The sequence below is a fragment of the Rhineura floridana genome, chromosome 11, assembly GCF_030035675.1.
Source record: "Rhineura floridana isolate rRhiFlo1 chromosome 11, rRhiFlo1.hap2, whole genome shotgun sequence".
NCBI lineage: Eukaryota > Metazoa > Chordata > Lepidosauria > Squamata > Rhineuridae > Rhineura > Rhineura floridana.
The window spans coordinates 38,080,314-38,102,922 of NC_084490.1; the positions used below are offsets into that span (position 1 = coordinate 38,080,314).

Below are 22,609 nucleotides of genomic sequence, written 5' to 3' on the forward strand. Positions count from 1 at the left end.
TCTTAGGCAAGCCCATTATAGAAAAGATGCATCCTGGTTGCTAGGGGGAAAAGGCAAACGATGGAGATTCCAAGGACTAGAAAAGACAGAAACAGGAAAAGCATTAAAAAAGAGGGCAAAACAGCAGCTCTTTAGGACCCAAGAGATTCCTATGACCAGGTGTCCAAACAACTCACTTATCAATCATAGCTCTGACTTCATTCATTAGCTAATAACACTGATGGGCAGGAACAGCCAAGCTGGCTCATTTCACAGAAACCTCTTAGAAGGGTACCTGCACATTTTGCTCTTTAAGATTCTTTCTAGGAGGGATAATCTTTGTAATAAAAATGAAAGTTCAGATTCTCAGCTACCTGCTGCGTTGCCACTGAAGGCCTTTGTGGGTACCACTGCACCCATGGGTGAGATTGGCAAGCCCTAATTTAGCTATATGGAGGGCAAAGGGATACTCAGTGCTGCTCCCTGACCTTTGGCCATACTGCCTGGGGCTGATGGGAGTTAAAAGCCCAACATGCAGAGGACCAGCGTTCCCTATTTCTACTGTAGGCTGTTTCTGCTCTCAGTGCAGAAGCCTACATGCTTCTGTGGAGGTCAAGTCAGCCCCTGCCCTGATGATCACACCACACACATGCACTGTACTTTTAAAGGATTATGTATCCTACAGAAGCACTAGGGGCATCATTACGTATTGGGGAGGGACTGTAGCTCAGAGCAACTGCCTTGTATACAGGTTTCAGGTTGAATCTGGATACCTCATTTGTATTTTTCAATATCAGCCATCAGGTGGTGGAAAAGACCTCTACCTGAAATCCTGAAGACCTGCTGTCAGACAGAGCAGCCAAGACTGGTCTAGATGGACAAATAACCAGACATAAAGGTACTTCCCAATGCCCACAGTCAGAATCATACAAGCAGTGCTGGATTAACTCAAGGGATTCATTATGTGTGTGAGCACCGTGACCAAAAGTTGTCTGGAGGCACAAGAAATGCTTTTGTAGATGTACAGCAAGCACTGTGAATATTCAGTGTAAAGATAGACACGAGAGCTGCTCTGCCAAATCAAAGATCCCATCTAATACAGCATCCCATTTCCAACAGTAGCCAAGCAGATGCTTCTGGGAAGTGCAGGATATGAATGCATCAGCCTTTGCGTACAGGCACACCCCTCAATGTGTCCTAAAGAAACATGGCTCCAGAATGGCACAGAAGGATGCGAAAGCAATGACAATAGAAAGAGGGAAAGGGAGGGATTAAGAAACTGAGCAGACTCCCTTTTGAGATGCTGCTGCAAAAAGCATCTAAAATTTATGAAGCACTATTTTAACTACACACTTTTGTTTTTAATGTCAGCAGTTAGGGCCAGCTTGATAATAAAGATGTGATTTCAGCGCCAGATGGGAGCTGAGCACACATTTCAATCCTAAAACAATTCTTTTTCAAGGCTGTAACCTAGGGAAACCAATTTTCATAAGCCCACCTTTTCTTCCCACCCCTCAGCTCCTGAGCTCTGCATTGGTTAAGTCCCCAGTAGCTCCTGCAGTCTACATTACTGGCTGGAAGACTTCCGACACATGACTGCACCTTTGGGAAAAAAGCAGTAGCCAAGAATTCTCCCTGAAGCCGACTTGTTATCATCCAGTCCAGTGCCAAGAAAATCTGATGCAAGATGGCACTAGCTCCAAGAATTTGTAAGTTGAAACCAAATTATCACCATTCTACAACAGATTCTGAGGACCGCGTGTAATTTTGAAAGCTTGTTACATTGTGATAATGCAAGAGGGCACTGCTGTACATGAATCAGTGCTAGAAAGGATCAAGTTTCTAAAGGGCTTATTACATGCTAAGGAAACACCACACTGCAGTGTGTAATTGTGCTATCTAACCTGGTCTAGTGCATCATACCCAAAGGTTGCAGTTCCTATTCCAGAAATAGCACATAGCCAGACCTCATTGGTCTTCTGCTTGTTTTTAAAAGTACAACTTAAAAGTGAGGATCAGAAAGCCAGCCAGAGAGAAGCTACTGCTGAATAAGTCTCCAACTAGCAAAGGACCTTCTACTGATTAGTCTTCTCCCCCTCAAGCTTCTTGAGCATACACCAACTGCCCTCTAAACTTAAAAGCACTGCAAACTGAAAATGTCTCAGAATCTACTAATTATCATGGGCTTCAGATTAGTTTTTTATGCAGAAACCCAGCACTGCCTACCCTGCACTGACAGTGTTTACTTATTGAAACACAACAGATCACATCCTCTCCTTTATTGTATTCCTACGAGGCACAGTTCACAGCGTAACAACCCTGGATTACAGTGCTTGGGACCACCAGGACAGCATCTCTCGTGGTGGTGGTGGAGAAAAGCACCTTCCCAAAGATTAAAATTGTGAAAGAACTATTGTAGCCAGAACAGGATTTAGTAGCGTAAAAAATCAGCTCCTTGCTAAGCCCCACAGCAGAGTGGTCACAAAGCCAGGCCTGCTCAGAGGGTCATGACAGTGTGAAGGCAGGTGTCCAAATATGCATGGAGATTTCTGCACCAGCTATTACAGCTGCACATGTATCAATGCACAGGGGTGGGGAGAAGAGAGATGTCAGCTGGAACCATCTCCAGCAAGTGTGCCAATGCTGAACAGAAAGATCATGAGTAACTGAGATCAGCTGGCATAAATATGGAATATGAGAAAGAGGATGGCCAATTTGCAGCTATTTCTTCCTGTGTCCAAACCAACATAAACCATTGCTCGTACACTAGATGAAACCCAAATACATTTGATAAGCAACCAGAATTTTTTTTGAGGGGGGGAAGAGGGCCAAGTCTGCCCATATCTCAAAAGTGCTGATCTAATCTAGAAGTGGCTAAGCTATGGCCCTTCAGATCACATTGGACTCCAACTCCCATCAGCCTGGTGAATGGTCAGCAATCATGGGAGTTGCAGTCAGCAACATCTGGAAGACCACATTAACCACTCCTGGTCTAATCAGTCCTGTCCCAACCACCTCCTCAAAAACACCATAGCTACTTATCATTCTACAACTCATGCCAAGGCACCCAAGATGTTTTAGCAAGATAAGGCTGAAAAAAGAACTAGCTACTTAACAGTCCAATCATCATGTACCATGGTTATATTTAGCCTTAACACTTGGAGGTGCTTTACAATTTCTCTTCAGACTTTTAATTACTAGGAATAGTACATACTAGGACTACACAACTCATTCATCCTTTCATTCAAGTGCTTTACTTGTAAATAAACTCGTGCACCCCTGCTCATGAATGAATTTGCCCAAGACCACTGGACATTTTTCTCTTTGCCTGCATTCATCACAGCACTTTCCCAGACTTTTCAGCTCAACAGTCCCCACAAGGATACCAACCACATTTCAATAGGAGCAGATAAAGCTGGAGGATGCAGCAGTACTTAACAATTCAGAATAACTACTTCAGGAATCCCCACAGAAAAGATCAGCAGAGATCCTTTTCACATGATTCCTTCATAATCTTTCACTGAAAGCACAATTTTTCCTCACATTGGAAGCAAGCCAGGAGAAAATAGTAGCTACATTTCAACTGAACTTTGCAGAGGAACACCCAAATAGCTGATCTGAAATGATCATAGAGCAGAAGCAGATGTAGTCAGAATTCATGATGGCTCAGCCTATAACGTATTTAGGAAAGTCAATCTCAGGTTCATATCTATAAAAATGGGAAGTAGGTTGAACATTATGCTTGCTGTGTGAACAGGTTAACAGCAAAGTAGTTTTAAATATTTAAGCTGTAGACATATGCACTTAACTGGGAATAAGCCCCACTGAATATAGCAGAAATTACTTCTGAGTATATATGCAAAGGATTGTGCTGTTGAAGTGCTGTATGTAGCAAAGCAACAACTTTCTGAGGGCAAGATCCAGTGCAAGAAGCTCGAGAGTCAACATTGCTCCTCAAGCGGCAGAGCAACAGATACCACACACAGCTTAACTGTGCAATATTCCCATCTGGATTTGGCTGCTGTGCTACGCTAAGAGCAAGGCTTTTGCCAGTAGAATGGCTGTCACACAGGCGGGCTGCCACAATTACATACCACCCTGAATTTCTAGACCCTCGCTCGTGACAGGAGAGAAAACGAAAGCCTTGTTTTTGTTTTTAATTTTGATGGTGTTCTAATATAGAATTGAATCAAGTCTTCAAATAAAGAAAATGTGGTGGGGAGGTGAACATTCTCTCAAAAGGTCTTGTTTCTATAGCCTCTCTTTGGCACACACCTCCAACTCTTCCTTTCATGGATTGTTTCCAGCAATGCAAGGATGGCGCACTGGCTCTGAGGACAACTGGACCATACAAGGCATCCCTACTGACACTAGACTTCTCTTTCTCCTCCCGCGCCTCAGGCAGAAGGAAGCAGAACACAAGATAGAGGCAAGGGGCAAGTTGAGTGCACTAACATTCCCCTTTAATAACCCAACACACTAGAAGTACAGTGGCTTTATTTTGGCCAGGGGCTCACAGGAGTCACTGGAGAGGCAGAGAGTGTTCGTTGCTGGGCAAGCCCTGGTGGACACAGTGGAAACAGCACTGCTGCCATTACATTTTTACTACTACTATTATTAGCACTGGTCGGTTTGGTTGTTTTTATTTTTCCTTAAAAACCAGACACACAAGTGAGTTGATTCTAAAAGAAATATTCCAGGCCTGACCCAGCCTCCCCAGAGCCACAGTGCATGGGGCAGGATGGAGGTGTCTGAGCACCCCCTCAGCCTTCCAGACTCACCCAGCCCTTGAGAGCCTCCCCTGTGTAATAAATATTTACGCTCGGAAGCCTTGGTGCCCAGCAAGGGAGGAGGAAAGGACAGGCAAATGGCCTGCAGTTTATGTAGTGCGGTTACACTACACTGCAGGCAGGGGGTGCCAGAGCACAGAGGGAGCCTTCTGTTCTTAGCAGCAAAACCACAGCCCCCAGAAAGGCAGACAGGCACCAGCATGGGGCCCCACACACCCAGCTCCATGGGGCAGGTGGCTACCCCAATACAGTGGGTGGGGTAGAGAAGCAGCAGTAACCTCACCCCCTCACCCCGCAGCAGCACATAGAGAGGTACAAGGATTTGGTGAGGCAGCAGCTGCTGAGGCCCCAGACTGGCAGTGGGCAGTAGGAAGGCGAGCAGATGGGGGCAAGGAAGGGGGGAAAGATGGAGGGGGCCTTCTGCCAATTCCTGACTCCTGTGCCCCCTTGGTGGCTGAAGGCAGCGGTGTTGGCAGAGTCCCTTAGGAGAGCTGGAAGGGAGATGAAGGGGCAAGGGGAGGGCAGGATTGTGCCCGGAGCCGGTCAGTTCTATTTGAGGCAGCGCTCAAAGTAGGTGGAGCCAATGTAGCCGCCCCGCATAGAGCGCTGGACATTCTGCTCAAACAGGCGCCTGTTGTTCTGAAGGACTTCAGCAGCCTCTTTGTTCAGGGGGTCTTCAGGGTTTGGCTCCTGGGAGGGAAAAAGAAACAAGATTATTAAATGCCAAAGAGCCTTGTAGCACCTGAAAAGATTAGAACGTACAATAGTAATACCTTGGCTAACAAAGTTGATGTGTTCCTGGACATTACTTCTTTAACAGAAACTTTGATACTAGAGGTAGGAATAACATGGAAAGAAAAGGGATAGGTTCCTACACCTGCTCGTAGATGGTGGGGGCGGCTTCAACAGGGGTTTACCCGGCACCCACCCCCTCCCCCTCCTCCTCTTCTGTATTGTATTGGATCCTTCCCTCCCCAGCCCTGGGAGAAAGCAACAGATCTCTTTAACGCAAAACAAACACACAGGCTTACCAGTTTTACCCTACAAAGCAAAGACACAGACTTATTCATTCATTAATAGGGAAGCAAAGACACAGTCTCGTCAGTTTCACCTTTAAGCAAAGGCACAGGCTTGAACTTTTGTCCATAGCAAAGCTAAGCTAGTCAGTTTCACCTTTAAAAAAGCCATCCTTAAAAAGAGGTGGTTCCTGGAGGATTCCTTAACTGAAGTATTACTGGGTAAGGTTTTATGGACTAGAGCAGTGGTTCTCAACCTTTTTTGCTCCATTCCCCCCTTTCACCATTGTTCAGAATATAATTCCCCCCTTCCCAAGATAGTCTCTCATAGCATGTTGATGTTTTGCGAATGACGGTGGTGTTTCTTGTGAGAGAAAAATTTCTTAGTTTATATTACAACAGAATTTCTTGGAGCACTTTCTGGTCTTTAAATAATAATTTAATTTTGCAAATGAAAATAATGCTGCATGTTCAAGAATCAATTTTAATCTGTGACATTCAATAAACTTTATTGAATGTCACAGATTAAATTAAAAACAAACTACAATTTTACAGATTGTACATAATCTACAGGACATCACACTTTGCTGAATAGTGGTCCCAATTCCCCCCCTGGAACCCTAAAATTTCCCCCCGGGGGAGAATTCCCCCCTTGTTGAGAACCCATGGACTAGAGTCTACTTCATCAGATGCAAGAGTAAATGTCAACAGTCGACTCCTGTTCTATTTACCAGTTCACAGAACTGCCGGGGGGCTCACTCTGCTCTTTTCACCACTACTCAAAAAAGCCCATTTCCACTCAATATAAATTCACCTGTGTACCAAATGGCAGCAGTTCTGTGCATTCTGCATATCTGAAGTTTAATCGTGTGGCAAAGTCTGCACTTGCATATCACAGAACTTGGCATCCTGAGAAATTATTTTTAAAGCAGTTTTCTAACTCTTAGAGCTTTTGAAATTAGCTTGAAAGTTTTGCTAGTCGGGCGGTATATAAATTTAATAAATAATAATAATAATAATACTGGTGGAGCCTGGTGATGTCTCTCATAAGCTGGAGGGGTGCCAAGTAGGACATCCAATGGCTGGCAGTCAGCCTAGTTCCTTGTCCCTCAGTTGGCCAGCAGAAGCAAAATAAATTGCTCAGAATAAGCAACACGGAAGAAAAAGGTGCATCTCTTGTGCACAGCAGTATCTCTCTCCTGTGGTCTGGCAGCCTTGCTCAGTCCTGGATTTAATCTGCCCTAGCCATTGCCTGACAGAATTCAGAACTTGAGAGAATCTCTCTCAAGTTGTATGAGCTCTCAAAAATTTAGATGTACTTTTCCACTCTTAGTATAGAATCCCCCTCCTCCAGACGAATTAAAAACTGAACATTATGCAGTGCTTAGCAGGATCCATGGCAAAAAAGATTCAAATTTCACACTGACTTTTCTGCAAATCATTGCTTTGCACAAAGTGATGGCTGAATGGAACACACTTTGAAAATGACCAAAATGGAAAGAAGAAGATGAAGGCAACAGGATGAGACTAAGAGCCAGAGGACGAGACAGTGAACTGTACAGTGCACAAAACACACAGGCAAGCCTCCTTTCAGTTTCTGAACCACAACTTGAAAATGTGGTTCTAAAGAAGAGCTTCTCCAGAATTTCAGTTTGACACCAGTTTAATTTTACACCAGCCAAAATTCAAACTGCCATGGGCTATGGCTCCTCTCAACATCTTCCCCAATTCTGGAGACCTATGGCTATTTGTCGAAATATTCAGTTCCACTCTGATCCATGACAATCTCTCTCGCTGTTCTACAAAGAAGATTTTTGCCTTCTGCCCACTTGTTTTGAAATGCTGACTATTATTCTTGTACCATGCTAGGAGACTAAGAAAACGGCACTGAGCATCTGAAGTAACAATGACCACGTTATCTTCCTTTGCTAGCCCTTCTCAAGTCTAGCAGTCTATTTTGCAAGAGGCCATATCACCAGAAAGGACTGGCAAGGACCAACACACAGAAGAGGCACCTTGACTAAGAGGAAGGCTAAGCCCAGTGCTGCAGAAAAACAGCAGTGACATACATCAACTATTTTCTAGAAGAATTCTGTAACCTCAGTTAGCATATGCACACTCATACATACATTTATTGTTTGTTTCTTTGTTGGATTTCTATCCCACCCTTCCTCCTGAAGGAGCCATCTTGGTTAACTTCCAGAAAGAAATATTTTTCATTTTAAAAATATTTTCAGAGTTGGAATCAGCAGACAGATAGAATCCAGCAAGTGTCTGAAGTGCCTCTTTGCAGGCCTCCTCCAAGCCTTCCAGGTTGAATTTGCTCCTTGATATTTAGTGCACAAATATGCTGAAATCCAAATTACATTACAGAAGAGTCATACTTGAGTGCAGATGCCTCACTCATGGTCCAAGATGAATACCCGATGTTCCAGAGCATGAGCGGAGAACCACTTTGGTCCAGTGAGACAGACCCCAAAGTAGCCACCCCTATGGGCTACTTTAGATAGGCTCCCAAATGGAGCAGATCTCAGCAGAGCTGGCATTCAGTGCTGACTTTAAAAGGCGTCAAATGCAAGACATGCTTGCAAAGGAAAAAAGGAATGCCAATTGCTCCTTTGCAGCTGTGGCTTCAGCTGCCCCACACTGGATGTCATACACGATCAGATGTTGGGAAGGTAGAAATGGCTGAGGAAAAACAACCTCGCAGGCCAAACCAGGAACCTTGGAGGACTTAATGTGCCCCAGAGGTTCCCCCACGCCTGTTCTAGGAACAGCAACAGAGGTTTCAGGGCGGATGGGTGAAGGGGTAAAAGGTGAAAAGTGAAGCTGCAAAAAGCACTATTAGACCAAAGCATATCAGTAGGCTATAACAAGAACTGAGGACATCATTAATCCCACAGAAGTGGAAGCAAGGTCTGTTGGTCAGCAGATTAATCCATATCCCAAAGCAGGCCCACCTGCAGAGAAACCTATGCAAGCTTAATAACAGAGTTCCACAACTTGCTCTGCACTGAGCCAAATTTAGTTTTGATGTTCCATTAACATCAGCTTCATATCATTTTCATCAATGTGGTCAATGCCCAAATTCACCTGAAGAATTCTATTTCCTGAAGTAATTTTCCTCCAATATGAAGGAAAACGCAAGACAGCCCTTAAAACTACATCTTTCATAAGCGGCTAGAAAAGGCAGAGAAATAGCAAAAGTAGCCTATATAAAAGCCAGCAGAATCAAGTGGCAAAGCCCTTCCTATGCCACTGTTTATCACTTGATCCCACCAATTATATAAACTACTCCCTCTGCCCCCTCAGTACTGTCTAATCAATGAATGACATGAAACAGCCTTCAGTTTCTGTGATGAGAAGAGGCTTGCAACAACTGGGTTTGCATTGCTCCAGGGGCAAAGATTATCATGTTATTATAACGAACCCCTTTCTTTTCTTTTCCTCCCAAACAGACAGAACATCTGGGGCTATCCTAATATAACAAGATAAAGCATACCACTCTGCTTGCCTTCCATTATCAACTCTTGCCCTTAGCAAGAAGTCAAGCACAAAGGAAAGGTACTGGGGCAATGTAAACCCAGAATTCTCTGAAAGGCTCCATGCAAGGAACTCTACAAAAAAATAATCAACAAGCCCACAAAAGCAACATAATTGCCTCAAGGAGCCTCAGCAATGATCATTAATGTAGGAACTGATGTATAGTCACCCACTACATTTCCTTATTATGTTGGCACTCCCTCTTGACCTAATGAAGGCACTCTCTGGGATGGTTCACAGAGAGGCCTGAGTCTGCCTGGAAACAGCCTACATCTCGGCCTGTCACCAAGAACTTGTCTCCTAGGAGACAGTGTACGCCTTCTTCCCTTGCACTCTTCAGCCAAAGGCAAACTAAGGCTTTTACAACTACCAGGACACATGAGCTCAAATGCTCTTCTCCCTCTCACCTTGGCCAGTGAGAATTGTAACCTGATAAGTGGGTCAGTTACAGTTTCCCCATTTCCTGGTGTAAACATTCCCAGCTGATTTAAGAAAAAGATGAGTCATCACTCTCCAGCTCCAAACTCACAGAATAGATTTTTTAAAAGTATGGAAAGTCTGGGACGGTAGTTAAGACACATTATGGGATCAAAAGTTGCCAGTAAGACAGACAGCTGTGAGCCCAGACGAGTACCAGCTGTATTGCAGCCCGTGCAAAACAGGCTGTATAAAAATAATTTAAACTTTTTAAAAGGTAAATACATTTAAAATCTGAGTTTAAAAAATAGTTACATTAAACTATATAAACACCCCTTTAAAATAACCTGGTTTATCAGAATGCAATAACAATAATTTAATATTAATGTAATACAAGCAGGTCTCTTAAAGCTGAATCCATGACCCCTGGTTAAAAACAATGAATTAAAGTTTAAATTTCCATGTAAAAGCATGAACCAGGAGCAAAAATCTTGCGAGCATTATCGACATAATGGCACACTGAATGCATTAATTATATAAATTGTGAATGTTTAGACTGACTGCGAAAGGGTATGGATGTTTACTTTCTAGGTCATGGAGAAAAAATGTTCTGCCCAGTAACTATCAGCCTTTGCATACATAAAGTTGTGGGCACATGATCTTCAGGTAAGTAATTTTTGCACCATTAGACATGCACAGAAAGCCAAACAGAAATCCTTAATTTCACAAACTGCTTAGGAAATTAGATACAGGCTTAAATCCTATGTACACTTGCCTGGGAGAAAGTCCCATTAACGTAGCGAGACTTACATCTGAGTAAACATGCATAGGACTGCAATGACAGATTCTGTAGTGGAAAGGACATGGGGACTGGATGACCAGAAGTTTTAAGATTATGCCCCCAGGTAAGGATTCCATTTCATTGCAAACAGATATGCTTTAATTGCTATTGCAACCAATGAGTTTGCATGCTTCTTTAAAAAATAAATGCATTAGAAAGCTGAAATCTTGATCTAAGTCAGTGTCCTTCGACCTTAGGTTTCCATATGCTATTGGACTGCAACTCCCATCATCCCTGACCACTCGCTAAACTGGTCAGGGGATGATGGGAGCTGTAATCCCAGAACATCTGGGAACCCAAAGATTAACAACACTGATTTAAGTCCACCCATCCTGGCTCAGAGGCTGTCACATCAGTCCTCTGCAAAGGCTTTAAAGTGCTTGGGCTTTGCTAATATTGTCAAGTTCACTGCTGTGCAAAGGCAAATCCCCATCTCAAGCTATTCTTGCAGGCTGGAACACATCACGCTACACACAGCCTACCGAAGTACAACTCTATAATGCCAAAGCCACCTTTATTTCAGGCACGCCCAGTCTCACACTAACACCCCACACACACTAACACCCCCACATGGCTACCTTCTGTGCCATGCGTCTCCCATTCCTATGCCCACTCTTTCTGCTCAAGCCCAAGCATGGATGGGTGACAAGAGGCTTCTGGAATGCACTGCACCCCCTTCACACTTTCACCTCCACATATACTCACCAAGAAGAGATACTGCAGGCCATAAATTATAGAGTTTATTGTTAGTACAGGCTTCCAGTCCTCTCTGTGTGACAGAAAACAAAGAATGAGTGTATGGATAGGAAAGCAGCCGTAAATGAGAAATAACACCAAAGCAAAGCATAGGATAGGATTTAGAATGGATTTTTAATTGATTTTATTTGTTTATATTTTAACTTCTTAAGTCACATTGAAACTTTTTTTAAAGCGACTAACAAATGTTAACAACAACATCAGAATCATCTGGAAGTTATAGCACCAAATAAAGGCTGAAGAGGTCATTTCGCAAAGGATCAGGATGTTATATTTAAAATCCCAATGCTTGAAGGTCACCACTGTTAAGGAACACACACTGGAATGCAATTACCAAAATACATTTGAATCAAATTCTTAAACCCCACTAATGATGCACCAAGGACAAGCCAGTTCTAAACTTTTTACTCCTTTTAGTTTCATTTTTTCTTCACGTCCCAGTACTAACAAAGCCCAGCAAAGCAAACATTAATGCCATTAATTACCCACAATGAAATGCAATTAATTACCTAAAATGAAATGTAATTAATTACCCAAAATAAAAGTATGTCCTAATATCCAGTTGAAAAATAATGCCATTCATTATCCAAAATGAAATTATGTTTTAATATGTTGCAGAAAAACAACACAGAGGCACGAAGAGTATAGGGGTTAGGACAGTACAGCAGGCTCTGTACCTGAGGATATTTAGGCAGACATTGCCTTCTAAGTCTATGTTGGGGTGATACACCATGGTCTCACACTTCACCTTGGGCGGGTCATGTGGGTACCCTTGTCCCACCTGTAAATGAAAAACAGGAAAAATACAGCTGTCAGTCTTGTGTTCATTATAAGACATTCAACATCCCTTAAGTCCACATCAAAACCTTAAGAAGATTACCAGTCAGAACAAAATGGGGACACACGCACACCTAGCAGATCACCTTCCTCCCTACCACACACCAATTTCCTGACACAGTATCATAGAGTCACTAATACACTAAGGTTTTACCACCTCTTTGCTCTAAGCCACACAGGGTGAGCCTGTGGCCATCCAGATCTTGCTGGACCATATCATAGCCAAAATGGTCAATGGCCAGGGAAGATGAGTAGTCCAGCGATATCTGGAGGGTGACAGGTTCCCCACCTCTCCCCTAGGCAGTTTGTCTCAGTGACTTGCAGATAAACAAACCACTCCTTGGAGCACTTAACGCGCCATATTTATTAGGGTTCTCTGGCACCTCTTAATCACGTGCACAATGCAATGCTGCTCCAGAAGCAAACAGGTCTTACCTTTCAGGTTGTAATTTTGTGTATTCTTTTAGTAAATCACCTAGGGAACATGACTCAAGGATAGTATTAAAAACACTTACAATTTAATAAAAAATAAGGGGCAGAGATGAAGTTGCTGATATTGTACAATCTTGATCCTTGTGAGTGGAGACACTGGGAGGCTCCAAGTAATCACAAAGAAAAAAAAAGAATAAGTCCAACATGCCCTCTAGAGACAAGAATCTGCCTGTTTTACCCTGGTTAGGGTAAACTTTCCAAAGTCCTCAGGAAAGAAGCAGCTTTAAAATCTTGAACAAAGATTTGATCGCTTGTTACCAGAGGGCACCATCTTGAAAACACAGATTTTATTGTGGCATAAGCTTCAAAAAAGGATGAGGTATATAGAGGTTACATTGTTGGGACGTGGACTGGGAAGACCCAGGTTCAAGCAGCTCAATGGGTGCTCTGGGGCCTGTTGTCATCTCCCAGTCAGATGCACCACACAGGGTTGATGAAAGAACAAAACAGCATGTGGGGGAGGAAGAACCATGTATGACACCCCGAGATAAAAATATAATTACTGCCACTATTTATGCATCAAGTCCAACTGACAAAGGGAGAAAAATCCTCGGGGCTACTCACAATTACAAAATTCCACAGCATGTTTTTGGAAACTTTCCAGGGTTCTTTACATTAGTGCTGCCTTTAAATAGCTGCGATTAAACCTGATTTTAAAGGTTTGTGTTTTATACTTTTGCCAGCTCCCCTCTAGTCAAAGCAGACTACTAATCAGCAGAAAAACCCTTCACCTTGGCTACAAGTGCAAGCTGACTTGAAGCTGAATATTATTCCCTTTTCTCACCCCTCTACATCTGATAAAGCTCCAGCAGAAATCCTAATTTCTACTGACAGTTCTGGTTCACCAGATAAATTTTCAGTACATTTTAAGACCTGCCGAGGAAGAACAGAGCAGAGGCCTAAATGGCACAGAGTTTCTTTCCTCTTTTAACGCCCAAGTTAAAAGCAAGCCAAGTTCTCTGCCAAGCCACACATGCAATATTTATCTTCATTCAAGTCATTTAGCTCAGCTGCTGCTATGCTTTCACAGAAATGATCCTGACTTGGAGAGAAAAGTATAGAAGTTCCACCTTGAAGACTTTTTTTTAATTGAAAAGGCAGGATAAAAACATTTTAAAGAAAAAACAGAGAAGGTCAGAACTGCATAGAAAACATTTCAGCTACCATTTGTTTTGAGTCATTAACAGCCTGTGGACTGACACATTTTCTCCTTATAACTAGCTTTTCTTTCTGTGAAAATTAAAAGTTTAAAGGGACAGCAGAGATTGCAGGGATGCCAAATTGTGAGCCATGGAGTGTGCACCCAGGACAGACTAACTCACTTCTAATGTAGACAGACACTAGGGGTAATGACTACAGAGTGAGAGTCATGGGCAAGTCTGTTTTACAGTGAGAAAGACCTCCTAGGTTACTTACTTTTTAAAAAATGAAACCTGATTTGTAAACTTCAAGTTTGGAAAGAAAAGTGTGAAAACATGTAGACAAATTTAACTAGATGATCACAACAGGGCAGCCTTCCCCAATCTGGTGCCTTCCACATATTTTTAGACTACAACTCCCATCAGCTCCAGTTAGCATGGACAATGGTCACAGACAATGCAAGTTGTAGTCCAAAACATCTGATGGGCAACAGGCAGGAGAAGCCTAGACTAGAGGATCTCTCAAGAGTTTCAAAGCCCCAGACCTCCCTATCATCTTCTTACCCCAGCCCATTTCTTGGCCAGTGTCACTTCAAGCACAGCAAAAAAATATTTTTTTCAGCAAAAATCAACAGCAGCCAAAAGCAAACAACCTAAAATCCCAAGTAATGCATGTAGCTGCAGAATTTATTCTCAATGCAGAAACTGCATTTCCGTAGTTTATAAATCATCCAGCAACCATGTTTTCAAACACAGTCTATCCCCAGTTTCTGTGGTGCTCTGAGAAGGAAACTCTATCTGCTATTATCATAGGCAATAGCCCATTTAGGATGCACAAGCCCATTTTAAAGTCTCTCCTTCCCTATAAGTTGTTTTTCCTCCATCAGACAGCCTTGAGGAGAGGGAGGAAACACCTGTTTGACAAGAAGAAAAACAAGGACAAACTCTCTCCCCCTGCCCCGCCACATTCCCAATCACACTAGGAACTCTGCTTGTCAGATCTACTACAGGGTGGTGCCCATGGCCTGCAAAAGCTGAGACACCCCTCTCCCCAAAGTAAAATCAAATCTCTAGGGGAAGCACACAATCCCATTTTACCTCTGAATGAACCGATCTATGACTTATTATTTATTTATTTATTAAATTTATATACCGCCCGACTAGCGATAGCTCTCTGGGTGGTGAACATCAAAAATACAATAAAATTACACAATCTAATAGAACAAGTATATAAAAACTGTACAATATAAAATCAGATTACAACAATTTAAAATTAAATTAAATTACATTAAAATGCCTCAGAGAAGAGAAAGGTCTTAACTTGGCGCCGAAAAGATGGTAGTGTCGGCGCCAAGCGCACCTCCTCGGGGAGACTATTCCATAATTCGGGGGCCACCACTGAGAAGGCCCTAGATCTTGTCAGCACCCTCCGGGCCTCCCTATGAGTCGGGACCCAGAGGAGGGCCTTCGTAGTAGACCGTAGTGTACAGGCGGGTTCATATCGGGAGAGGCGTTCCGACAGATATCGTGGTCCCGCACCGTATAAGGCTTTATAGGTTAATACCAACACTTTGAATCTGGCCCGGAAGCATATTGGAAGCCAGTGCAAGCGAGCCAAGACAGGTGTTATATGCTCAGACCGCTTAGTTCTTGTTAGCAGTCTGGCTGCCGCATTTTGCACTAGCTGTAGCTTCCGAACCGTCTTCAAAGGTAGCCCTATGTAAAGCGCGTTGCAGTAGTCCAGACGCGAGGTTACCAGAGCATGTACCACTGATGTGAGGTCTTCCTTACTTATCCCTCCCTCCCTCCCCCCAAGACCACAGTACTTGTACCCCTACACATCCACATGGCTACCAACACAATCTAATAATTTACCCCTCTTATAGTCAAAGTACAAAGGGGTAGCTAAAATGCAGTGAAAAGCAATTAGCTTCATTGTATGCCAAGACAAACCCCTACAACCAAATGTATACCGCCACCCATCCCCATAGAAGCCTGAGGCTTAGACAGAGAAAACAGGGATGTTACTTACTTTAAAACTGAAAACAAATTTCCCGCCTTTATAGAAACCCTGCAAGGCAAAAATTAGAAATTTTAAGCAAGTTTGGCGCCATATACAAGGGAACAAGATTTCCATAAAGGTCACCTTCTTGGGTAGGGGGAAGAAGGACTGAAGATAGAACAATGTAATAAACTCAGCAATCTCTCAACCAGAACAGTCAAATTTGAATGAAATATAGCAAGGTAGTTAATTCTGCATAAATCTTCATGCTTTGCATACCTGGCATTCTGGATGTACAACTGATGTCTCCAAACTAGAAATCAGAATGATTTGTGGTAATCTACCACAGGTTGGGGAAATAGCTGCGAATGGGAACTTTGGGGTGTGTTTGTATGTAGAGAAGCACAAAAAAACAGACTTTGAACCATGGTGGAAGGACTGCGGTTAGCAGAGGGGCTCCTTCACTGTTTTCCACCAATTGCCAACACTTATCAGTATCCTTGACAGCTAGAAACCCTTTGTTTGAAAATGCAAACACAGATGCTCAAGTTTTTAAGATCACACTTGCAGCTCTAGCCAACAGCAGTCATCAGAGATTACTGCTTATTGTGCTACCCCAGCAGGGCTCCAGCTCTGGTTCAGATGGTGGAAGACAACAATGAATGACTCATAGGCCCAGTTTTTGACACAATAAATACACACACAGCAACTTCCTCCTATAATTTCTGTAAAGCATGAAGCTTGAATGTATACCTATGTGACGCTCACCCTGAGGATCCTGGGCTTTGTTCATTTGCCATAACACCATGCAGAGGCACATTCAGAAGGAAGATTACTGACATGGAAGTGATAGCAAAAGCCATCTCAAAATGAGATTCAAGCCACAGATGCCAACAGTTTCATGTACCCAGTCACGAAATGACCCAAACCTTAAAATATTTAAAAACACTTAAACCCAGCCCAAATTAAATGTCAGATTCAATGTTTTGTGGCCAAAGATCAGCTATACAGATTAAATTTCTTTCTTTCCCCTTACAACGCACACTTTATCTCACCTTAGGTGCAGTTAGATGCCAAGCAGGCAGATAAAGAAAAAACCACTAAGGTTTACCACACCTTCACTCAGATCAACCACTGCCCAAGATTTGACAAGACTGCAACCAGAGAGCATTTATGGAGCTGAGAGTTACAAGCAGCACTGCCTGAAAAAGTTATTTATATGGATATGCTGTGGACTAGAAGAGAATATGAACAGTGAACTCTTGGTTGTATGAAATGAGCTAAACTAGAGGAGTCTGGACATTAGTTGTGTACAGCAGCGGCCTGACACAGGCAAATAAGGATGCACTGTCATTCATCCTGAGTATTTGAATAATATGAGGTGTGTAAAATGTGCTGAACAGCCCTTTAGGGGCAGCATGTCAAGGCTAATAGAATACGCACTGCAAAACACTAGGGTATGGTTAGTTGCCCTCTTCAACCTTCTCGTGCACGCCAATACACCCATGTTAGCGTGATATATATTTTATTTAGACATTTATCCCATCTTTTTGGCCTAACAGATCTTCAAGGTGGCTCGCATACTTAAAATGTGAAAAATACAAATTACAACAGTCACAACATACGATCAACTAGGAAACAACAAAAACAGGTGAACAAGCAGCTAATTAAATAAGCAGTGGAAACATGTAAGCGATTCCTTGCAAACATTAACATATATAACAGGATTCCAGAGACCTTAGTTTGGCATCTAAAGATCAAGAGCAAAGAGGCAGAGGGAACCTTCTCATAGAGGAGTGGCTAACCTAGTGGCTCCCCAGATGTTGTTGGACTACAACTCCCATCATCCCTGACCATTGGCCATGCTGGCTGCAACTGATGGGCGTTTTAGTCCAACAACACCTGGATGACCATAGATTAATTACACCTCCCATAGAGATAAGCTCCACAACACTGTTCTGATGGACAAAGCATCCACTGTATCCCAGACAGCATAGGGACCCAGATCAGTGCTTCTGAGGAAGACCTTTAAAAAGTGTGGTCAGGTCATGTGGTACTGTCAGAAATTTGTAGTCTGGATCAAGGAAACTATGTTGTGCCTCCCAAATCTGTAACAAGTCAAAGAACAAAAAACACTTACTTGGCATGCATTTGCTATCTGACATTTCAAGTTTTAGGAGCATCTGAATTCATTTACCCCAGAAGCAACATGGTGGTAGGAAAAGAGACAGGGCAGGTGGACTACAGCCTTATGACACAGCAAGAAGATAACAGGTATAAGTTAGCAAGAGGCAACAAGAGGTGTAAAGACAAGAAACGTCACAGAATTCTACGGGAGAGGAAAGGATGGAGCATCCTTGATCACTGATGTGGCTCAGACACATTGCTTGAACAATTTCAAATGCCATCGCAGCCCTGACGACTAAAAACATTTTTAACAAGTAGAAAATAACAGAAATCTTAAGTTCTGCAAGAGATTCCTTACACACGCAGAATAACAGAAGAAGAAAACCAGCCAGATCTGAGCACGGCCTGCCCACGCCATGACGATGAGGCTCAAAGATGTTGCACAAACAACTAGATATCACCTCCTGTCTACTGATGCAAGCTTCCTCTCTGCTGTAGCTGCACCATAGAGTTGGTCTGTTATGCAACACAGTTCCCTGGCACACCCACTGGGGCTTTCCACAGTCACAAAGAGACTGGCAAGTCCCAGAACAGTGTCTGGCTAGATGGCTCCTCTCCCCTGCAAGTCACTTACCTCATCAGGGCAGATAACTAGCTTGAAGTTGAGGAGGTCATCTTGGTCTGAAAAATCTATTTCACATGTTTTCGGCAAATTCAGTTCATTAATATCTGGGAAGAAAAGCAGAAGCAGTCAGTCACAGAGAAAGGCTATTTAGTGAGTTTCGTGATCAGACAAAAAGGAAAAATAAACTAGTCTTCTCACACCAAAGTCCATCCGTGTCCTTTTTTTAGGGTAAACTGCCAGGCTTTGTGAATTGCTGAAAGAGCTGCCGTTTCATCAAAAATCTTTAGAAACAGAAAGTCATTAGCTTCTTGGCCACAAGGCAGGAAGCAAAAGAAATGCTTCTCTATGAATACAAGCCCATGCTAGCTTGCTAGACATATAGGTCCATGGAATCCTGTGCAGAAATTACAAGAGTGAAAGGCATGTATGTACAAGAGCTAGCAGCTCCCAACGAGCTGTCGGAAGAGGACCTAGAGATTTTTTTCCCATTTCTCGCTCTAAGAGTAAGCAGAGGGAAGGACTTATTTTAAGAACAACGTACACTCTAGATACATTGTTAGATGGGGTGCAAGAAGAATGGAGTTCAAATTCTTGGTTAGGCCTTAAGCTCTTAGGCCAGTCATGCCCTCTCTCGGCCTAATCAATCTCATAGTTTTGAAATATGGATAAAAATGGGATGACACCACAGGGGGCAACCTGAGCTCCCGGAAAAAAGGACAGGAATAAAAAAATACCATAAAATAGAACGTTTGAACAAGGATGCAGGCCTGGGACTAAAGGAATAACAGACCACCTTGGGCATAAGCAGAGTGCTTTTGCTCAGTCTTCACATAAAAAAAAAACTGAGATGCTGCATTCCAACCAGAGTACAAACCCCATCTTTATACAAAGTGACTAAGATACTGGGTTATCAATAGGCACTCTCCAGTTCAAGTTTCACCTCTGCCACTCAGCAGGCTGCGTTTAGAAAGCCACACATTCTCTTTCTCATGTCTCAGTCCCCCTCCCAAAAAAAACCCCTACAATAAAAATGATACTAGAAAGATTACAAAAAGTGGTCTGAATACTCTCAACATAATTATCTTAGGTATTTTACATTTCAAGCCCGCAAGACGGGAAAATGCCCCCCTTATACTTCGATAATCACTACATGCACTGGTAGCATAACACTAACAATTGATAAATTCAGAGTATATATGCGAGTGCGCGAACGGGAAGAAAAGCCTAATAAGATCATCTCTCTCTCTCTCTCCCTCTCTCTGGAGGAAAAAAAGGGAGGCTAATTCACTTTCCCCCTTCTCTTTCCCAACCTTTCTGGATGCGGAGCTGCGCGGCAGAGGCTTTCTTGCTGGAGCCTTTGGTACCGCCGGCCGATTCCTCCTCCTTCTTCTGCTGCTTTAACGAGAAAAGCTTGATCATCCTGACTGACTGGCGGCGGCGGCGCAGCAGCAGCGACGGGATGGTTGGTTGGTTGGCTGGCTGGTCTCTCACCCTTACGGCCCCGGCCTATCCCACCCGGCTACCACAGCCCGGCCTGGCCCGTCTTGGGGGAGGGGAGAGGAGAGGGGGGAGAGGGAAGAGGGAGGGGGGCCGGCGGCAGCGACTCCCGAGGCCTGCCCGGGCCGGCGTGGCCTGCTGGGATCGGCCGAGAGGGACTGGGTGGGTAGGGCAGCCGGGGCAGGGATGGGGGCAAGAGAGCGGGAAGGGGAAGGGCAGGAAAAGGAGAGGCGAAAGAAGGAAAGAAGGAACGAAGGGGCCAAGCAACCGGGCCCGCCCCGCCTCAGAGCGCCGCCGCTTTTCCTACTGCGGGCTCTGTTCGTGCGTGAGTGAGTGTGTGCGTGTGTGTCGGACGGCAACGGACAGCCCCCTTCGGCCCTTCCCGGAAGACCGTCGGCAACTTCCGCCTCACGCCCTCAAGCTCCTCCCGCCGTCCCTCCGGAAGCACTCGGCTCCTCTCGTTGGGAGCGAGCGGCTTTCAGAACTCTCGTTACTTTCCGCCCGGACTTCGGCCTTGTGCGGCTGCTCAGACAAATATTCGTTTTTTCCGACTTGGCTTTCGGTCTTCTCTTTCTTCTCTCTACCACACGCTCTGGTAGCGCGGCCTCGTAAGCCGGGTGACGAACTGACCTCGGCAACTTCCGTCCGGTATTCGGCTCCGAACATAGAATTCTGGGACTCAAAGGGTCACATACGCTGTGAAGGTATGCAAACACGTCCGGCTCCCAGTTGAATGTGGCCATATGCAAGCAAACCCATGCACAGAAGCGACCCAAGGCACCATCCAAGGTTCAGTCTATTTATTTAAAACCTCGCCATAGTAAACACCATACAAATGCAAGGGCGAAGAATCGAGCCCATCCTCCGTTCTGCATTATACACCTGCCCCGCACAGGGAGACATCCATAGGAGAACCGGCAGTAAGGGACATAATATAGCCATCTCTTCTTGTTATATCCTCTGCGTCTTAAGTGTTCAAGCTGCGGTTATTTGCAAGCAGCAACGCCTCCTTTGTGCATGAAGGAGACTGTTGGGGGGGCCGCGACCACTGTCCTATTTAAGCTTAAGTGAGCCCCGTAGAAATACATGGATTGGCTTTGCACTATTTGCTACAGAAAAAAAATGTTCACCGTAGATCGCACAGCTACCTCCTGTCAACTTTTGCACCATCTATTTTATCAAAAACAGATGTCCATTAACACATTGCTGAGGAAAGTCGCTTTATGTTTGCATTGTATTGGCATAAATGCAAATTTACCATTTTGTAAAAAAAAAACCAGAAAAGGCCTTTCCTGCCAGTTTGAGAAAAATAAGTTCTAACGGAGATAGGGACTTGAATGAACATTTTTTATATTGCATCCTATTACTTCATTAAAATATCAAGGGCATTTACAAGTTTATTACAAGGGTATATAATAAAGTCCTTGACTCCATCCCAACTATCAGAAACAAAGCTAGGCAACACAAGTCACGCACATTTGTATTACCACTTTCCGTCAATTTCTTGGTATAGAAATGTAATTGTGAGGATCTGCATTATTTCAACAGCTGTATCTTTACAACTACAAACGAATCCAGGCAATTTTGGAAGAAATCATCCATCAGTGCTGTGTTCGACGAAAACCTCTACCGGCCTACCCAGTGTCTTCCACCTCCCACTCGACCAGACCAGCAGAGTTCAGGTCCCTTCTAAACCTTAGCTCCCGAACCTTTCTGAATGTTTGCATCTCTGACCTTAACTAACCCCAGTATTTCTTAACGTTTATAGACGTTTAATGCCACCCATTAAATGCAAGGAATATTGCTGTAACACTCCTAATGCCCCTAAGACAAGAGTCTTTCCTGAGACTGAGGGGTACCTATAGGAGCAAATCTGGACACTAGTACTTTCCAAAGGCATGTAGCTTGTATCCAGGCTTCTGCCAATTCAGTGATCTAGACCAGAGCTGGAGTTCATCACAAAACCATCTATCCATTGTTTCATCCAGAATAAAGTTATGATTCTATTGCAAAGCCACATTGATTACAACTTTTAATGTCAATTTTAGTTGATTTGAAGCCATTTTGAAAGCCTTGCTAAAGAGCAGCATATAAATTATTTAACAATGGACATGTTGAGCTGAAGTAGCCTCAAAAATAATTCAATCTCGTCTATAATCCAACTGAGCGGGGATATAGGTGTGCAGAATTTGATGTTCTGGGTCCGATATACAAGAGGTCAGAAGCTTATTAGTACACACAACAGATGGACTGGCTTTAAAATAACTTCAAAATTGTCAATAGTGCAGAGGTATCAAGAGCATGCAAGTGTTTCCCAGTTCCACTGCATTATGACTAGTGGAGGCCAGCTCATTAAATTCATTCTGCCTTCAGTCAGCCCTCGCCTGTCTTCTAACTTACAACCAGTCCAGGGGATGGTACTGCCTGCCAACTTCCTCTTTCGTTTCAGTGTCATCCTTGTAGACTTCAGCAGGGAGAATAGGCACAAAACTATTATGTTGGTTCTGCCCATCATTGGCTCTGGCTCCTCTTACTGTTGGTTGCCCTG

The 22,609-nt window shown here is 43.6% G+C and overlaps 1 protein-coding gene across 1 annotated transcript; it reads right to left on the minus strand.

Moving 5' to 3' along the window:
* Nucleotides 1-4,425: 4,425 nt before the first annotated feature.
* UBE2M (ubiquitin conjugating enzyme E2 M) lies at nt 4,426-20,694 on the minus strand. The gene is made up of 6 exons (XM_061590100.1): nt 19,875-20,694; nt 18,574-18,668; nt 15,843-15,881; nt 12,020-12,123; nt 11,292-11,355; nt 4,426-5,459 (listed from the first exon to the last, which is right to left on the minus strand). The coding sequence occupies exons 1-6, from the start codon at nt 19,981-19,983 to the stop codon at nt 5,319-5,321; spliced, it is 552 nt and encodes a 183-aa protein (XP_061446084.1). The 5' UTR covers nt 19,984-20,694; the 3' UTR covers nt 4,426-5,318.
* Nucleotides 20,695-22,609: the final 1,915 nt, after the last annotated feature.

Coding starts and splice junctions, on each gene's coding strand:
- UBE2M (XM_061590100.1), bottom strand. CDS start 19,983: ATGATCAAGCTTTTCTCGTTAAAGCAGCAGAAGAAGGAGGAGGAATCG. Junction 18,669..19,874: donor GCAGCTCCGCATCCAGAAAG/GTTGGGAAAGAG, acceptor TTTTCTTCCCAG/ATATTAATGAACTGAATTTG. Junction 5,460..11,291: donor GCCTGCAGTATCTCTTCTTG/GTGAGTATATGT, acceptor TTTCCCTCCCAG/GAGCCAAACCCTGAAGACCC.